This window comes from Arthrobotrys flagrans (genome assembly GCF_004000055.1).
Source record: "Arthrobotrys flagrans strain CBS H-5679 chromosome Unknown unitig_3, whole genome shotgun sequence".
NCBI classification, from domain to species: domain Eukaryota; kingdom Fungi; phylum Ascomycota; class Orbiliomycetes; order Orbiliales; family Orbiliaceae; genus Arthrobotrys; species Arthrobotrys flagrans.
The window spans coordinates 2442832-2461170 of NW_027137547.1; the positions used below are offsets into that span (position 1 = coordinate 2442832).

At 44.2% G+C, this 18339-nt stretch overlaps 6 protein-coding genes across 6 annotated transcripts; 2 read left to right on the forward strand and 4 right to left on the reverse strand.

The window, feature by feature from the left end:
* Nucleotides 1-23: 23 nt before the first annotated feature.
* Nucleotides 24-1642, reverse strand: DFL_002095 (uncharacterized protein; the record flags this gene model as incomplete). Its single annotated transcript, XM_067630832.1, has 5 exons — nucleotides 24-137; nucleotides 215-412; nucleotides 484-788; nucleotides 845-1062; nucleotides 1134-1642. The coding sequence occupies 5 exons, from the start codon at nucleotides 1640-1642 to the stop codon at nucleotides 24-26; spliced, it is 1344 nt and encodes a 447-aa protein (XP_067493436.1).
* A 2679-nt stretch (nucleotides 1643-4321) lies between these two features.
* DFL_002096 (uncharacterized protein) lies at nucleotides 4322-5386 on the reverse strand (the record flags this gene model as incomplete). Its single annotated transcript, XM_067630833.1, has 5 exons — nucleotides 4322-4432; nucleotides 4495-4569; nucleotides 4653-4705; nucleotides 4777-4906; nucleotides 5012-5386. The coding sequence occupies 5 exons, from the start codon at nucleotides 5384-5386 to the stop codon at nucleotides 4322-4324; spliced, it is 744 nt and encodes a 247-aa protein (XP_067493437.1).
* Nucleotides 5387-5932: 546 nt separating this feature from the next.
* DFL_002097 (uncharacterized protein) lies at nucleotides 5933-8466 on the reverse strand (the record flags this gene model as incomplete). Its single annotated transcript, XM_067630834.1, has 12 exons — nucleotides 5933-6012; nucleotides 6088-6193; nucleotides 6286-6619; nucleotides 6712-6787; nucleotides 6927-7297; nucleotides 7367-7487; nucleotides 7564-7589; nucleotides 7653-7724; nucleotides 7797-7879; nucleotides 7956-8006; nucleotides 8070-8155; nucleotides 8229-8466. 12 exons carry the CDS (start codon nucleotides 8464-8466, stop codon nucleotides 5933-5935), a joined length of 1644 nt encoding a protein of 547 aa, XP_067493438.1.
* Nucleotides 8467-10865: 2399 nt separating this feature from the next.
* DFL_002098 (uncharacterized protein) lies at nucleotides 10866-11388 on the forward strand (the record flags this gene model as incomplete). Its single annotated transcript, XM_067630835.1, has 3 exons — nucleotides 10866-10988; nucleotides 11124-11231; nucleotides 11320-11388. The coding sequence occupies 3 exons, from the start codon at nucleotides 10866-10868 to the stop codon at nucleotides 11386-11388; spliced, it is 300 nt and encodes a 99-aa protein (XP_067493439.1).
* Nucleotides 11389-12139: 751 nt separating this feature from the next.
* DFL_002099 (uncharacterized protein) lies at nucleotides 12140-13240 on the reverse strand (the record flags this gene model as incomplete). Its single annotated transcript, XM_067630836.1, has 5 exons — nucleotides 12140-12245; nucleotides 12312-12627; nucleotides 12693-12744; nucleotides 12795-12884; nucleotides 12950-13240. The coding sequence occupies 5 exons, from the start codon at nucleotides 13238-13240 to the stop codon at nucleotides 12140-12142; spliced, it is 855 nt and encodes a 284-aa protein (XP_067493440.1).
* A 2560-nt stretch (nucleotides 13241-15800) lies between these two features.
* Nucleotides 15801-17715, forward strand: DFL_002100 (uncharacterized protein; the record flags this gene model as incomplete). Its single annotated transcript, XM_067630839.1, has 4 exons — nucleotides 15801-16155; nucleotides 16222-17177; nucleotides 17285-17299; nucleotides 17365-17715. The coding sequence occupies 4 exons, from the start codon at nucleotides 15801-15803 to the stop codon at nucleotides 17713-17715; spliced, it is 1677 nt and encodes a 558-aa protein (XP_067493441.1).
* Between the last annotated feature and the right edge of the window lie 624 nt (nucleotides 17716-18339).

Genomic DNA, 18339 nt, shown 5'->3' on the forward strand with positions numbered 1-18339 from the left:
ATACAACTATTGCAATCCAACTCTTAAGCGCAAGGAAGTTCGAGAAGGGTCCTGTCCATATTGGTGCAGGTATACTTTGGTGCCTTGCCGCTTGGTGGAACAACATTAATGTTCTTGGCGACAATGTTGTGACAAACCTAGGATTAGAGAACATGGTGAGCAAAGTTCAAATGATACTACCTGCTTCAAATATAGATAGAATATATTGACTTACAGCTGGGCTGCTGCACACAAGTGTGCCGACAGTTGGGTCGTACTTCTTGCTGGCGGTACCCCACATATTCTTGAAAACCACGTTCTTAATCTCAAGGGTGGATGGGTATTCGTTGCAAAGAGTTAAGTTCTTTTGGCCGTAGCATTGAGTAAGCTCAATACCGTAATCGACATTGGAAATTTGCATATTGTCGTATGTCTGTGGAATCAGTTAGCAAACCAATATTCTCCCTTTCAATTCCCTTGTCTCAAAAGTTGACTAGAACATACAATATTGTTGACCAATCCAATACCGCCACCACCTTGGAGGTCGACGCTCAAGGCGCTCTGAATACCAGGCCAGACCTTAATTCTAGCCATATCAGAGGCATTGATCATGGTGATATTGTAGACGTAAACATCTTCAACCAAGTCGTAAACTTTGTAGTATTGACCAAGAGAACCAACGGAGATACCATGGGAACCATTGCAGAAGAGGCCCTGAACGACCATGTTGGTAGAGTTTGGCTTGAAAGAAACGCAGTCGTCACCATTGTCTATGTGGGAGTTCTGGATAACAATGTTGTCGGAGCGGTCTGAAACGGTGTTAGTCTTGAAGCCGTTACCTTTTTGACAGTGATAAATAACTTACAGGTATCCCATCCATCGGTGTTCTTGGCGGGGTTTTTGCTGATAGACCCACCGAAGATATCAATGCCATCGAAGATGATATTACTGCTGTCGATAACAATTTGGTACCATTGAGGGCTATATCTGAGCTTCAAGCCGCTGATAGTGGCTCCATGTAAATCCTTATAGGCGATAAGAATTGGTCGAAGAATGAGTGGATCCTGAGCATAAAGATCGTACCTAAGGTTTTGAAGGCATGTTAGCTCTCTGCAAATCAAAACCCGTGCAAAACGCGGCTGGGGGGCCCATACCAAGCTTGACCAGATCCGTCGATTGTACCCTTTCCAGAACCGAAAATGTTGACATCTGTACCTCCAATTTGCCAGAAGGATGAAGAGTTTTGGAAGGTGTATTTGAAACTGTTAGCCTGCCAGAAGTCGGTATCCGGTGTGAATTTCAAAGTTCCTTGAATGTCGATGTCGATTCCATTAAGGAATGTCAGATCCAGCGGCGTAGCAATCGTATACAATGGAGAAAGTAGAGCGACTGTGCCATTGCCGTTACACTTATGCAAAGCAGCGAGAATCTGAGGCGCATCATCTCGGCCATTCCCAAGTGCGTCGACGAAGCAGGTACGCTTTCGTCTTTCAGACTTAATGAATTGCTTGCCAGTCGTCAATGGCTTGGGTTTGAGAGTTGGACGTGGGGCAGTGGTTCCGATAACCGAACCGTCTTTGGCGTGGTGGACACGACCGCCGGCGCATTCAACAACCTCGGGGAGGGCCGCAAGAGCAGCTACGACGAGTCCGAGCAATCTCATTGTGTATCGTTATTCTGCGGCCTTTAGTTCGAATCCAAGTGCGCTGGGTTGACAGTGAACAAAAATCTAAGGATAGTCGGCAGCACAGTTATTTATAAAAACATCTTTTTTGCGACAGTCTCTTGAAGCAGTATCTACAGAAACTCTCGAGCCTCCTTACCCCGGACCGGGATCTCATGGTCCTCCAGATGTGTTTCTCCAGGTCTTTAAGATTTATCCGGGGAAAATCCAGATCAACACAGTTTACGGCGAAACATGTAGCGGTTGTTCCTTCAGTCAGCGAAAGCGATACTAGTTGACCCCACAGTCCCAGACATAACCATCACGCGGCGAATGCTCATGCACGTTAGAAGTTGGACCCGCAAATTCGGATGGCTGAAAAGGGTAAAAAGGCAAAGCCTCTGCTGAGATTTTTGGCTGGCAACAAGAACTAGCCAAGGTATGCCCTGCCAAGTCGGTTTAGCTCAAGCGAATAGAACCAAGGTTGCTTGTTCCTTGCAGGTGTACGCTTGTTGCGCGTCATCGGACAGTGGTGAGTTTTTCCGTCAATCAAATAGCAGCCCCAAGGATATGGGAAGTTCCGGACTAATTTACCAGGCTGTTCAACTTTTATTACTATGGTTTGTGGGAATTGTGTTTTGCGGGGATTGATTCTGGCCGAACAGCCGCGGGTAAAATCTGGTTGTTGGAGACCACGAGTCGCGAGGTTTGTGGGAACCGCTCTATCGACGTATACTGGTAATCCTATTTTAGCTACCTTCTAGATTTAGTAAGAATTTTGTCGTTAAAGTTCCAATTCAAACTATTCTTGCTATCTATGGCGTAAAATGGTCACATCCATTGGTGGAAGTTGATAAGAAAGATCTACGAGCCCAAAGAGTTCATGTTCCGAACGCCGATGCCAGCTTCGTCAAATTCATACACTTTCCTAACCTTGATCAAAACGTGGGATCCGAGAACCGAACCGGGAGTCAATGCAGACCAGGCGGTGATCAACATAAACGACCGAACCAGTACATATCGATATCGCTATATCGGATGCAGTATAGCTCGGCACTTGGATTTGGGGTTGCCTCTCTTGATTCCTGGTCCTAGAAGTTCCGGACGGCGGTATTATTCCCACAAATATAGAAAACAACGGATCTATTGAGATGGAAAATCGGAATCTTGGGGCGGGGTGAGCATATCGATCATTATCTAATCGATCAGGGGTATCAACACGAGGCTAAACTAGCTAGGACATATACTTCAGTATCTTTCAATATCGCGATATCATGCATACTACACTAGTAACCTAAATAGAATTCGGAACTACGCTCCAATGCAGGTTAGCGAAGTATTTAGTGACCTAGATAACAAAACATGTTAACGTGTTAGCAAAATTGGGGTGCACAATAACATAATCTCGGTCTTGAAAGCTAGTAGGAGATTTGATATTTTGTACATGTGAGTCTGCATATACATACACGCCGCAGATATCTCTTATGCAAGTTGGACTAAAAAGCTTGTAGCCTACTTGAACAACGAGCTAGCAAGTTTTGGCCTTTCAGGATCTTATTAAACGCTCTGCATTAATCCCAAAGCCATGAATTCGAACACCTTGTGGTATTTTAACGAGAAAGTGTGTTGACATACTCTCCCAAAATGCTTCCATTAGTATAATTCATGCATTCCCACCAACGAGGCTATATTTCCACAGGCAGTTAAGACAATCACAAGCTTCAGTAGACCCTTACCAGTTATTAATTATGTAGAGTCTAGATACAATCTCTCTTTTGCAGACCTGTGAAATTTTGTACCGCTCCAAAGCCCGCGGCCAGGCTCGCTATCTCGCTCGTGCTCTTTTATGCCGTCCCTGGTTGTATGAAGAATGGCCGAGACTCAGATAGGCAACTCGCCGAGTCGTTCCAGTAAATATTTCACCTACTTTTTGAGGACACTGTCCGGAGCCCCTTTGGCTTTCAGCGTCGTGGGTGATAACGGTTACATATTTGCGTGTAAAATACACAGCAAAGCTGGAGCCTATAGCGCTGCACCGGCCCTCAACACATTAGTCAACGCTTTCTCGGATCCTCCTTTATGCCGGCGTTTCTCCGAAAATCTTCCCGGCAGGTGGGAAACGTCGATGCATCCCTCGTATCTATGTGGACCGGCATCGCGGAGGGCTAGTTAAACTCGCATGATTCTTCTGTGACGGCAGGGTTTGGCCAAAATTCATGATTGGACGGGTCAGTTTGGTATGTGCTTCAAGGGCGTGAGCTTGGAAATTTATATAATAGGGAACTAAAGAACCTGCCCAACATGATTAAGATTGTATACTCGCAAATTAACCTAGAATATATCTTCTATCATCTACGCGAAAACAAAATTTTGGTCATTTCTCCATCTTTTACACATTCTTAGAACGAGCACTATAGTATTTCTCGAACACAAACATCAACATGAACGACCATTTGGAAAACAAAGACAACAAAGGCTCGCGCTCAATAATTTACTCTGAGAGACCGTTGAGCATATGCAGTGATAGCTCCGAAATCGACTTCAGTGGCATTGACCCAAGGGTTATAGAACGCTTTCTTCAAGTGCAGAGAGATTATGAAATAGCTATGCGAAGGAAGAGCCTCAATGCCCAAAAAAGCACCCCCGAACGTACATCGAAGCTTGGAATTTCTAGCTTTTTTAGGAAGAAATAGAAGTGTGCTTCAGACAGGAAGCATATCTTTCGTTAGCTTCCTTCCAGTTTAAAACGGCCCATATCGCCTTCAGATAGCTCTGCTTGTTATTATAGTACTACATGCGACAATCGTTATCATCTTACTATCATGGATTTCAGAGGCTGGGGTTGGGCATACCTGCAGATAGTATGCGTGTTCCCACATGTCGATTCCGAGGATTACCAGCTGGGGAAGAGAAATTGGGTCCTGGTCCTACAAAGGTACACCAGTTAGCTTTAGTCTAACAACCGTTCGCCCATCAAGACATCATAAACATTAGAACTGAGTTTACATACTCTTGTCGTCGCAAATAAAAGCTCCCGCGTATCGACATTGCAAACAAGCCAACCTATTCACATCAGAACATTATGGGACGTGTCAGTTCCGAATATATCGAAAGCAGCAATATCGACAACATACCCCAGCCGCTTCCTCTTACTCTCCCGAGAATTGTCCTAAACAGTGCAGTGCTGAATTCATCCGCACTCCCCCATTTTGCAACGATCGCTTTCTCCAGGTCGCCTTGAAGACTGGTTTGCGGTGATCCGGCCTATTATGCACTTCAATCAGCAACGGTGTCTTCATTTCGGAGAAAATAATTCGCGAATTCACGTTATGCCACTCTGAAAATAGAGACAAGATATGCACTACACACCGGCGCTAGGCCTTTCCAGAATAAGGAGTGGTTAATATGCCCCCCTCGATTAAAATGAATTGTCTCCTCCAAGACTTCAATCTTGTCCTTGGTTGTCATCTCTTCTTTTCCCTGCATCTCCTTCAATTCAACCAGTGCCCGATTCAGGTTGTTGACGTAAGCTTGATGGTGAGCTTGATGGTGTAATTTCATTATTTGAGCGGAGATATGGGGCTCCAGAGCCTCGTATTCATAAGGAAGTGGCGGGAGAACATATTTTTCTACTGAAGACGCGGCGGTGGAATTGTCGACTATCTTAGGGAGGTCGTCGAGGGATTGGCCGTATTGAGTGGCACAGGCACTCGCGAGGAGGGCTACTAGCAAGAGAGTGCTCATTTTGTTTACCATTTCACTAGCTGGGCAAAGAAGGATGTTTTCTAATCAATTGACGCGAGGTACTGTAATATGCAGGGTGTTAGCTTAGCTTAGCTTAGTAATATTAATGTATATGTTTCTAGACTCAGGCTCGCTCTCGAGCTGGAGGCTAATCGATGGAGAAAAATCGCCACCGATTATATCTCTTGTCCAAATACCGGGTTAAACCTGTGAATTAAATAACTGGCCAACAACCTCCACTTGGAACCGACTGGACTTAATGATTTGGTGTAGTTGGATCGAGCGATAACGACGAGAGATCGGGGAGCATAGCCACGCCAAGATCCCACAAAGACACAATTACAACACATGCTTTGAAATTTTTGTAGGACCTGTTCTTGGAATAAGACTTAAACCTTTTTATTCTTTAGTCGTGGTTAACTTGCTAGGCTGGCTATTGCATTATAATCTTCCAAATTTTATTTCTATGTCTTTTAATTAACGATTTCTGCGTTTTTGTTAAAAAGCCTTCTTGAAATCCCATATTTCAAAACCCGTTCCAAGATATTATCGACTATCAAGGCTGTATTCCCGGAGAAAGACGGTGACAATGAACAGCGAGATAGCGTAGATAGCTGTAGATAAACCTATAATATTGCGAAAGAGCATTGTTAAAACATCGTCCTTAATGAACGAACGGGGTTTAAATTTTGGAAACGAACCATGGTTCCATTGTAACGCCTCTACAAATGCTTTGATTGCCTGGCCGCGAATTGCTAGATCCAAGTTCTTGATGTTTCTAATACTTACCATAACGTCGCGAATAACCTGTTAAGTTTGATATATCAATCTTACATGATACGTGAACAATTTCTCGCTGTGGGAAGGATAGTAATGGCTAACTAGACGGGGCAACTCACCTCTTGCTTGTTCGTAACCCCATCCAACCTTACATCCAGCCTTTTTGCCAGCGCTGTCTGAAGCACCGCGTTCCCAAGGCTGCTAACAGCAACGAATCCAAGGTTATCGCTGAGATAAAATCCAGATGTCGCCATCGCTTGATCCTTTTGTTCGACACTGGCTGACAAAGCAATAAATGCTGCAGTGTTGATCATTCCAACGCCGAAACCTGCGGGGGCGATGTATGCAGTTTCAAAGATATTTGTGTTTCCTCGCCAGCGGATTGTCACGAGAAGTAATGCGACAGTGGAAATAGACATAGCTATAACGAGGTACCGTTTATACCGGCCAGTTCTAATACTCGCCGCCATCAGTATCAGTGCATTTGTATAGCTAAACGGCCAGAAACGTAGGCAGTTGGTTGGAGGATTGAATTTGGAACTTACCGTCGAATCAAAATTCCAGCCATAAGGCCTCCCATTGCATGAGCAACATTTCCAAACACTATTCTAGCTGATGCATCTGCGTTCGACACTCCAAGGGTTATCACGAAGTATATAGATATTGTGGATACGAAATATAGAAGATCATCAGTACGCCTTTGAATAGAATAACACAAATATTAAATGTATTCTTAGTTGAGAGCTTACCGAAATCTGACTTCCAGTTGTAAGCCCGAGCGTCGAATATACGGAGGGAACGTCACGTTGCGTAAGAATTTGCAGCGATAGTATGGGTTCCTTCGCAACGTATGCCTCCACGTAGAAGAAAACCACACCGAAAACGAGCGACCCAATACCAGAACCAGTAAGCAAGCTATTCGTTAAAAACATCCTTTTTCCAGCTTCATCCAGGAACACGAGAAACAAACTCAGTGAGGCTGCAAGACTCATTGCGCCTACAAAGTCTATTCTTTGAAAGCGTTGGAGAAAGTTTCCGGTCTTCCGCTGTTTCCCCTTATGAGCGATATTCAACTTAACAGATACCATGACGATTGCAAGGACTGCTAGTGGAATTTGGCCCAGGAACGACCTAATACTTTAAGTTAGCCCCCTCAAGCTCATGTCATATCTAGGCTTTTTACTCTAGAGATGTTTATACCATCTCCAACCAATGGTGTCAACCATGAAGCCACCGAGTGGTGCTCCACAGGATCTTCCGAGGGTTGCTGCAATATAGACATAGCTTCTCCAAGCTGCTAAGTCACGAAGGGGGACGAGATCTATGAATGGCAAGATACACCACAGGTTAGCATCGGTTGATCTACGTTCCCCCTAATGACATTCTCGTAATCTTACCATTGAGTAGAATCGAAACAACAGAACTTAAGCGAATTGTTTGTGAGTTAGTGCAGTACAATTGCTAAAGAGTTTATTTTATTTCTTACGTCATCCCACCGCCTCCTATGCCCGAGATGACCCTGCCGGCGATGAGATGCCAAAACTTTGTCGATGTACCGCTATATAGTATTATTATTTAGGATCTAGTGTTTTAAATAACTAAAAAATGGAGAACAAGGCGAAGCACTTACATCCAAAGGCACCCCACAGCAAATAGTCCATAGGAAATAAGCAAGAGGGCCTTTCGGCCAAAGATGTCGCTCAATTTTCCGTACTGGTCACGCAATTGGTCAGTTATTCGCTTGGAAGGCGAGGCAGGTGGGTTCGCAGCGCTACGCTGCGGTACTGACCATCGGTTGGGTCGCTAGTACCCCGAGCTGATATCCAACTATCATCCAATTCTGTGAATTTTTGTGAGATCAAGTCCCTTAAGATATCAAGATCTGGGTGAGAAATTAACGTACAGCATCATCGAGTCTGTCAAACTCGCTTCCAATCTGTCCGAATGTTGCCATGACTAGCGAAGTGTCGATATTCGCAACAATAACCCCTAGGAATCTGTCAATTGCATGCCCTATATGTAGGTTCATAATGTAATAATATCATCAATCGAAGAGGTTTACCAATTAGAAGACAAGCAACTATTCCCCAGAAACCTGATGGTACTTCTCTAACAGACCCTTCGTCTTCTTGATCATCCTCTATGCTCCGAGACAGCTCATCCTCTCGATTCTTAATCACAGCTGATTCTGGTTCGGGCGTGGAATGGTAGACGATTTCGTCTGAATTAAACCCATCCCCACGAAGGAGAGGCTGGCTCTCGGAGAGCTCAGGATCAGGCAAGCTTTGTGGTTGTATCATGGTGCACGTGAAGTGGTGTGATCGCTAGAGAAGAAGCCTTAATGGGTGGTATATTGTCTTGTCTCCATCTAGAGATCATGACTTGGAGGATATATACTAGTACTGGTGCTAGGCTACCAGTGGGGATCGAGCAAACTCGATCTTAAGAATGTGCGTAATCCGAAACAGGTTGTCCAAACAAAATTTAATCTCCAGGCTTGGACATCCCTCGGACGGGAACTAGCTCGAGCTTAGCTTGCTCACTTGCCTCCTTAGTCGTAACCTATTCGCTAGCTATCGCTTTTTTTTTTTTTTTTTTTTTTTTTTAAGTGGAGAAAAACGTGTACATCTACATCTCGTTATAAATTCCACCTCGTCGATATGCGATTTCAAATTTATGCTTCATCGTGTAGTGCCTAACAAATTAACAGGGGTGCTGGTCAAGCCATTCTATGTATTGTCGAATGCCAACGCAGGGCAATGCAGTCTTCTTGATATCTTGGCAAATTTTCGAAATTTATTTCATGTACTTGTACTTGTATTCATTGGCGAGTTAGTCTCAAAGTTAACCCAGAGATAGAGTAGGCCTAGGACTGGTTGCAAAACTCGGATCTACTTTCGCATCGACGCTTTCATCTTGAGACTATATGTATTAAGCTATGCTCGGGAACCCTGTTGTGTCTAGATCACCTAGTTACCTTGTATAACTTAGCTGGGACTTAGAAACTACTGGGTAGGGCCACATATGTTAACGGCCCTTCGAAGACAGATGCCGATCGACCTCTTCAAAGTTTAAAGTGGTTTCATTGCATTAATAACAAATGGTCATGCGGTTAGCCAAAAACGAGGTATTGGTACTATAGATCGGAATAAAGGATCCAATCAGGCTGAGGGTCTTCGCCGCTCAGATAAGCGACAATTTGTTCTCACCTTGGCCTTGATTGCTCATGCAGCTGCTTTAATGTGGTCGTGGCCACGATTGTGTGTTTCCCTGACCTTGATCTGATGGAGACTCATTTCTACATGGAACCTTTTTAAATCACATTTACAACACCGTAACTTTGGTCCCAAAGTCAAGCACTGGTACACACCAAACGAGGGCTGCATAAACCATGCACGCCACCTATACTGCAATGTCGATATTCTGAACCGATCCTTTCCTAAAAGTGTTAGCATGTTTCTCTAAATCAACCCCGCCAACCGAACTTTCAGACCGAAGCCCTCTTGCTGACATCTCAGTCAATAAGCTTATATAAAATTTACAGCTCCTAGATAGATATATCTAATATATTAATAGGCCATTCATTATTCGAATATTCACGTACGAGCTTTAACCCAAGTTTCAACACCATTGTACCAAGCTCTAAATCCCGGTTACGATAACGTTATGATTCTCCAGGTTTGCCGAATGCACATTGGCACAATGCGGTAGGGGTGCCTTGATTGCCAGCACATGAGCGCCCTTAAAAGCGATGCACGACACCGCTTCTATGCTTTTCTTTCAGCCTTCCTGCAATCGTTCTACGCCTGGTGTGCATGTGCAGGTATATTTTTGGAGAGAAATGGACTGCATTTTTATTGCTTGGCTTCTCCTCTCACAATTCCTTTACGTTGACGCAACAAACAATGTCGAACAGCCTCTCGACTCCTTGCCTGCGTCAATCACCGCCGCGCCCAACATAAAGTTTGCCAGAGGACTCTTTCCACGCCAGCAACCTGGTCAGTACGCGTGCCAATGGGTGTCAACCATTTTTAAACAATGTTCCGATAATGGGTACTTTAAAGTGGGAGGGGTTTCTGGGCTTCCTTATTGCGCGTGTTACCCACAGACGCAATACAACCCTGGTGAGGTAGACGGTTACATTTCGCAATGTTACAACTATGCCGGGACGGATCCCGCATTTCGATCCGGGTTCGCGACTTTTCTAGGGATGTGTAGATCTGCAGGCGACATCCGCGCGACGCTCAGTGCTGGTTATACTGCGTGTAGTTATGCTAGCTCGGTTCAATCATACTGCTCGGTCCAGGGCTACAACAAAGGCAGGGGGCCCTCGCAATTAGCAGTATGCGCATGCTACAGCTCCAACAACTATCGGCCAGATATATTTGACGGGCTTTATACGAGCTGTTTTAGCTATGCACAAGCGGCCGATACCTCCTTAGCGACTGCAATATGGTCAATGGTGGGGTACTGCTCGAACCAAGGAGATGTAAGACAGGAAATGACAGAAGGGAATGCTATATGCTCTGCAGCATGGAGCGTCGTCCAATCCTGTTCTCGATGGAATCAGTTTATAACCGGCGACAATGTGGAAAAAGCGAGCTATTTTTGCTACGATTCGAATACGAGGTTCATTGGTGCCTCGAGAGACAGGAGTGCACAGCAATGCTATTCCTATGCCACCGAATTTTGGCCCGAAATGGTATATTCTATATCAAGCCTCCAGTTTCTGTGTTCCCGCAATGGCGATGTGAGGGCTTTGTATCCTGACGGTTCTTTGGGCGGTGGATCTGGGGGCGGCGGCGGAGATAATGGCGTTCCAGTTCGTATTCCCTTAGATACATACATCTACGTGTCCTCGTCTCATACGTAGGCTGGCATGACTTTGTTGGATGTCGATGCAAAGATGTTTTGACATACTTCGGATTACTAATTTTACTCGCATCGATTCAAACAGTCTCCTCGGCCGACTAGGTCAATACCCACCTCCACTAGGAGGTCGGATACTGATTCCACCGGTTCCTCGGGTTCGAATTTTAATGATAAGCCAGACGCTGCTCATAAGGTACCATTGCCCATATCTAGGATATGTAAATCCGCCTTTAGTTTCTTCTGACAAGAGAAATCTAACAATTTACTATTCGTTCCGATAGTTTGAGGTACCTTTGGTTCTAATTTCAATTCTCGGAGCATTTTGTGTAACAGTTTTTGAGATGTTGTAGTGAAACCGCTACAGGGATGCGAAGTTCTGTCGGCGATAATGGCCTCAGAAATTTAACTAAATTTAGCCTGAGTCTTCTGTAACATACTAGCTGCGCTCCCAATCCTAGGTTTTCCCAAGATCCGGGTAAGCCTACTCAGTTTATAGAAGCGCTGGCTGTTATCCGATCTATGTAGACTTTGGTGCATCTTACGTACGCGTACATTACATACTTGAATATTTGAATACACACCCCGTGTCGAATCAATGGATCAGCAAGTTTTTGTGTAACGTTGCACGCTGGTAAATTATGCAAACTACTACCTAGCTACTAAACAGAGATTTCGTCTTGCGCCGCACGTTCACCCGACTGCGAATTCCCCTTCAGATCTTAGCAGTTGGGGATAGTCTTTATATTAAGAGCGAAATGACTTAAGGAGCCAAGTAAGGACCTAAGTGGTATCGATACGTTGAGTTCGATGGCCTATACAGCTATTCTCTTAATCCTACAAAAATGCAAATAGCTTCGATACTAATTACGATATCACGATGAAAGATTTGAAAAATGAATATTGAACCTATACATATATTCTATATATTGAAAACCCAGTCTAAACACAAATCTAAATACAAATTTTCATCAGACAATCAAAAAATCCTAACACATCGACTCCACGAAATGCTATCCGAAACGCTATCATGCAAGAAATAGCTAACAGATTAATACACTGACAATGCAGATGCTAGAAAGCAAGGCCAGCTATAAACCCAAATTAGTAGCCGGCATAGGTAGAATTAGACTTCCATGGGGCACGGTATCTATCCCAAGTCTGATAGATTCTGACAGTCTGGCCAGGAGCGAATTGGTTCAAGCAAGCACTGAAAAGAAAAGATTAGCTAGTGCTTCTGGTGAAGACAAATTTCGAAGTTTTGTTCGGAACTTACTCATCAGAATAATCCATGAAGTTGTGGATTGGGTCAACACCTGGATATGCAGGTCCGACGCAAGTGCCCTTTCCAACTGGGCGGCCGTCTGTTGGGATTCCCTCGGCAGGGGTATCGTCAATCAAGTCACCACCGTCGCAGCCGTCCTGGAAAGCGTGAAGAAGTCCCAACCAATGACCAATTCCGTGGGTTGATGTCTTTCCTTCATTGTAGGGGAAGGTGGTTCCACCAGGAACTGTAGACTGGAGGACGTCGCATCCGTGCTTCCAGTAGCCGTCTGAGCCACGGACAACATCCTTTGGGTATGTGCACCATCCTAAGTACCTGTTAGTATATAATCCTGATTTTAGTAAAGGAATATTTAACGGTCAATGTACTTACCAAGCCATCCTTGAAGTGGGCGGAAGTACAAATTCATGTCACCGTAGTCACTCTTTCGAATAGCGCGCTTCATATCTTGTTCAATTGGAGTATCTCTCTCACAGGTTGCCCAAGTGGCGTTCTTGGTTGAGTGACCCTGCGAAGGTCGAAGTAGATACCAGCCTGAGCATAATGCTCGTTCAAAACTTTGGCCTGATTATATTTCGAGTTAGCACAAAACGCTGGTACCTAGAAATAACTGTCGAATTCAAAGGTACCTGTTTTTCCATGTCGGAATTTGGGATGTATCCACCTGGAGCGGTCCGATTGATATAGATGTTATGAATATAGAGCTTGATCCTCTGTGTCCGAGTTGTGGGGTCATTGTATCCGCCGGACTTGCAAAGAGCATCAGTCCCTGTGCTTGCGGCACGAAGGCTGCTCGCTCTCAGAGCCTTGAAACGAGCGGCTTCTTGTCTTAATTCATCCGGTACTTCAACGCTGGCACATCTTCGAGCAACGCCGGATGTAACAAGAAGAGGTAACATGGCAAATACTGTGAACTTCATATTGGAAAGGTGCCTTTGTATATAAATAATGGTTTGTTTGTACGAGAAAGAATGTATTGGATATAGATATCGATGGTATAGAGCTAGATGTTTCTCTGTCGTTTTGATGCTTGTGAAGAATGTTTTATTGAGAATGAGGTGGGAATAAGGCCTAGTATATATACACTAAAAAATGCACTCTGTCTTCAGAAGCTTGCTATGGAGTATCGATATATCGTCTTGAAAGCCATATCGTGACGGGTCTCGGTCCATTGCAGCCCTAGCAAGCTTGCTCTAGGTATGAAGATTATCACTATCTAGGGAAATATTTGGAGGACTTCAAAAGCTTGACAAGGGCCTCACAAGCCGAATAGCTATGATTGTTGCCTATGCGCATACCCATAATAGCTCTAAAATGTGGAGTTGGTATCATAAGAGGTTAAAACTTGCGTTCGACGTGGAAGCGTTTTGGTTTCCAGAACTATGATAGGTTGTATTTTTGTTGGTTTCAAGGTCCTGACCCGAGGTTTCAAAGCTTAATAGTTAGGCATAGTTCTCGAAGTACGGCAATCGGAAATGTGGAGGGGCCGTGGATCCTAGGAAGTTCAACTGAGCACAAGGACCAGTGTCTAGCCTATAGACGCATCCAGCTCACAGACCGTGCTAACAGACAAAAGAACTTTGTGAACATAGTGGGAACATGACTGGTCTTAGTTAGGAGTGTTTATGGAGAGCAAATATTAGAGTGGAGCGAATCTCTCAAGATGGTTAGATTGGGTGTGTTCCTGCATGTATGTACAAAATCTTTGATTCAAGTTTTCCAAGTTTGGGAAGGACGGATGAGTAGTTCCGAGCACCCATAATAGAAGCAGAGTGACATTTTTTGCGAAAGAGAAACGGTCTCGGGACAGGTATACCTGTGCAACGCAAGTCATCCTGAATATCTTTCCTCACTTCATCTCTCTTTTATGCGGGAGGAAATCACATTAGAATTCATTTCCTCGAAAACTTTCACATTTAAATTCTAGATTTCATAAAATCAGACTCCTGTAGGTCGTCCGAAACAGAACAGAAGCTTAGTAAACCTAGTAAGAACGGAAAAAGGTTTAGAAAAAATTGTTGTAATTTATTGTGTAAGTTCCTTGCGAATTCTTCGCTAATTCTTTAAAATACGAAGTACGAAATGGGACAATAAAAGGGTTGGAAAACAGATAGGTATACAGGTTGGTAGACATGTGGTAGATAAAAGAAATATCCAGTTTGCAGATTGCTGAACCAATTATGTCAGCTCAGCCTATTTCAACGTGCCTAACTAAACTTTAAAAGGCTGAGAATTCGCGAAGAGGGAGGAACTCATGAATTAGTGAGGAACCGGTCAGGAAACAGTCAGGAACCCGACCTTATAACCAAATTATGTTAAAATTTAAAATATATTAATAATAAGGAACCGGTCTGAAAGAAGGAACTTGAAATTAGAACACATTTTGTGCTTTCTTTTTGGTTTTACTCCAGTCCAGTTTCGTTCCAGACGCCATAATTTGGCTTAGCCACTAACCGGCTTTTACAAGCCTTAAACTAACCCAAGTATTCAAAATCGCAAAAATATTGAAAATAGGACTGAAAGAAACCGCCTGGCACTTTTCTCAGTCTCATTGTTCATGGCCTATTAGCTACCTAAGCTTCGCAAGGTATCTATATCATGTTCTAGCCTTGAATGAAGATATAATTGTGCAAGGGCAGACAGTAAAATCGATCTGAAAACGAGTAACCCACAAAGATATCGAAGAATTTGATATCGGATCAACGCATCGTCAGCAAGATATTCTGGAGAAACAATTTAAGGCGTCCTGAAAATTCAAATAGCTAGCCAACTAATGGTTGCGATAGTAACATGTATGACAAAAGATTCCCAAGGTAGCATTATCAGTCAACATAAGCTAGCAAATTTAACTCAATTCCCATTATCAAAATTTTAAACTAGCAACTTTAGACTCGGCCACTTTGAAAATTTGCCGGGCTTGGACATGGGAGAAATGCAAATGTCTTAATACGTACCCGATCTTGATACGTATGCCGGCGAAGTTGAAAAGTAACCGGACTCCAGGAGGTAACCTAGTCAATTAGACTATAAGCTAGGCTTTTAGCTATAAATTCTCCTGGTAAGTTTAGTGATTCCCTTCAAACTTTTCGCTGGGCTGTAGGAGGTGATGTCGCCATATTCTCCACATATTCGATCATGTCCAACGCAACGCCGCTGCATCCAAAATGCAACAGGGTGCTATCTTTTTCCCTCTAAATTTGATTTAAATCCGATATCCACGGCAGAAACCCGGATAACGGTTGCCGTACAGCTTCATGACATCCCGCTTGTCGGTCAATTGTCCAATAGAATGGGCGGTTCAGAGTCCATGGCTGGGGGTGCACGGAGCTACTAGCACGCCGACGATGGAGTGCTAGTCCAACTGGCGTGGGGTTGTCGATAAGGAATAGGTATAAATTGACGCGACAGATGATTGATACTTTGTGATGTTTGGGAGAAGTTACTAGCTGTACCCGAGCATCAAACGCCAAAACCTTCAGAATGGGGCTCGCATTGAAGAATATTCTACTTTATGCCGGAGTAGCATCTGCTGTTCCTTGGGCAGGGACTCCCAATGATCAAAAGCCTCTCGACCCACCTGTCGGGCAAAAGGGCGCCCTGACGACTGGCTCTTCTGCGCAGAAACCGAACATCATTTTCATCCTGACAGACGATCAGGATATTGAAATGAACTCTTTGGACTACATGCCCTTTGTTCAAAAGCATTTACTAGACAAGGGCACTTTATTCCGAAACCACTTCGTTACGACTGCTCTATGCTGTCCGTCTAGAGTTAGCCTTTGGACCGGCAGACATGCGCACAATACGAATGTTACGGATATTAATCCTCCTTATGGTACTTCTACTTCTAAAAAATAAGCAAAGTAATTGTTTGCTAACGACAATTGTTATGTAACTGCAGGTGGATACCCTAAATTTGTGGCTCAAGGGTTCAACGAAAACTTCCTACCAGTATGGCTTCAACAGGCTGGTTACAATACCTACTACGCCGGAAAATTGTTCAACGCACATACCACAAGAAATTACAACAACCCTCATGTCAAAGGGTTCACCACATCGGATTTCTTACTTGATCCATGGACCTATAACTACTTGAATCCCGCTTACCAGCGTAACCACGACCCCCCGATTATTTATCACAGGCAGCACACCATTGATGTGTTAATTGACAAGTCCAATGCTCTTTTGGACAATGCAATCGCGTCTGACAAACCATTCTTCCTTGCCCTGGCGCCAGTGGCTCCCCACAGCAATGTCGAAGGCGATATTAGCGATGTGAATGATATCGATAAAATCAATTTCAGCGAGCCTATTCCCTTAAAGCGACATGCACACTTATTCCCAGACGCTAAGGTTCCAAGAACTCCACATTTTAATCCGGACAAACCCTCTGGTGTTAACTGGATCGCTGAACGGCCACAATTAAACAAAACTTGGGTTGACCACAACGACTATTACTACCGTCAGCGTCTCCGTGCCCTACAAGGTGTTGACGAACTTGTAGATGGTATCTTCAAACGTCTTGAAGAAAATGGACAGTTAGAGAATACCTATATTTTTTACACCGCAGATAATGGGTTCCACGTCAGCCAACACCGTTTGAATCCTGGTAAAGAATGCGGTTTCGAAGATGATATTCGAGTACCATTTATCGTTCGCGGGCCTGGAATTGCGGAAGGCGCCGTATCAAAAGCAGTTACGACTCACATTGATGTTGCTCCAACGCTCTTTGAACTCGCTGGGATTCCATTGAGGGAGGACTTTGATGGATTGGCAATCCCTCTTGCAAAGGCTAAGCAGGAAAGAAACGCCACGAGCATGTCAACGTTGAGTACTGGGGATTCGCTGTCGAAGAGGGTAGCTACGGCGGTACTTTGTTCTGGAATAACACCTATAAAGCATTGAGAATCATTGGTGAAAATTACAATCTATACTATTCCGTTTGGTGTAACAACGAGCACCAGCTTTATGATCTCACGGTACGTATCGATGTCCCCATTTCCCTTTTTCAGAAAGCGCCAACTAAATATCGGGGAAACTACAGTCCGACCCATTCCAGCTCCGCAATATCTATCCGGGCTACGCCGACCATGACTCATCTATCACAATCCTCGGTGCTCCATTGACCCGCGTCATCGACAGGTTGGACTCTCTCCTCCTAGTATTGAAATCCTGCAAAGGAAAAGTATGCGTCAAACCATGGCAAAAACTTCATCCAGAAGGAGATGTAGACGTCCTTCCGGAAGCTTTACGAGAAGAATATGACACTTTTTATAAGCACCAAGAATTGGTTAGATTCGATAGGTGTGAGGCTGGGTATATTATTGACGCTGAGGGGCCACAAGATGCCCTGAGCTATACTCGAAACGGAATACATTGGAGCCATTGGGTGTAATATAATGCTGCAAGTTTCTTGAGAAAAAAGAACGACTTGTAACCCTCCTGCAGACTGCAGGAGTACAAAAGTAGTTAATCAATATTAGTTATTTTTCTTCAAAAAGAACCGATCATGAATAAGTAAATCTCAGGCCAGACTCCAAGCCAGGCTACCCTAGTCCTTAATGAAAAACTCATTCTATTCCTATTGGTCAATTGACATGATGAACCTGATCTCTCGGTTGCCCCGCTGTCCGCTCCTCGCCTACAATGCCATATCTGCGGGATATCAAATTTTTGTTCAATGATAGCTTGATAGTGGCTTATCGCCACCTGCTAGGACTATACTTCCACTTTTATAATTTGAAAAAATTTACTTCTCGACTTTACCTCCGTATCGGCGAAATACTCAGCTTGAGTAGTTATATTGCGTGCACCATTCCCTGCGTCACGCAATCGTCCGGCCGACCCACCAACCTGGATCCAGTCGCTCGATAACAGTCACCGAGTTCCGAGTACCGAATTGTCGGCAACAAGATAGCTAAGGTAGTACTCCCCCACGTGTATACGCAGGTTCAAGCTATTAGCCGGTTAGCTTACCAATGCTACCATGCGGGCGTCGCAGTAGTGCCCCTTCTCTCCG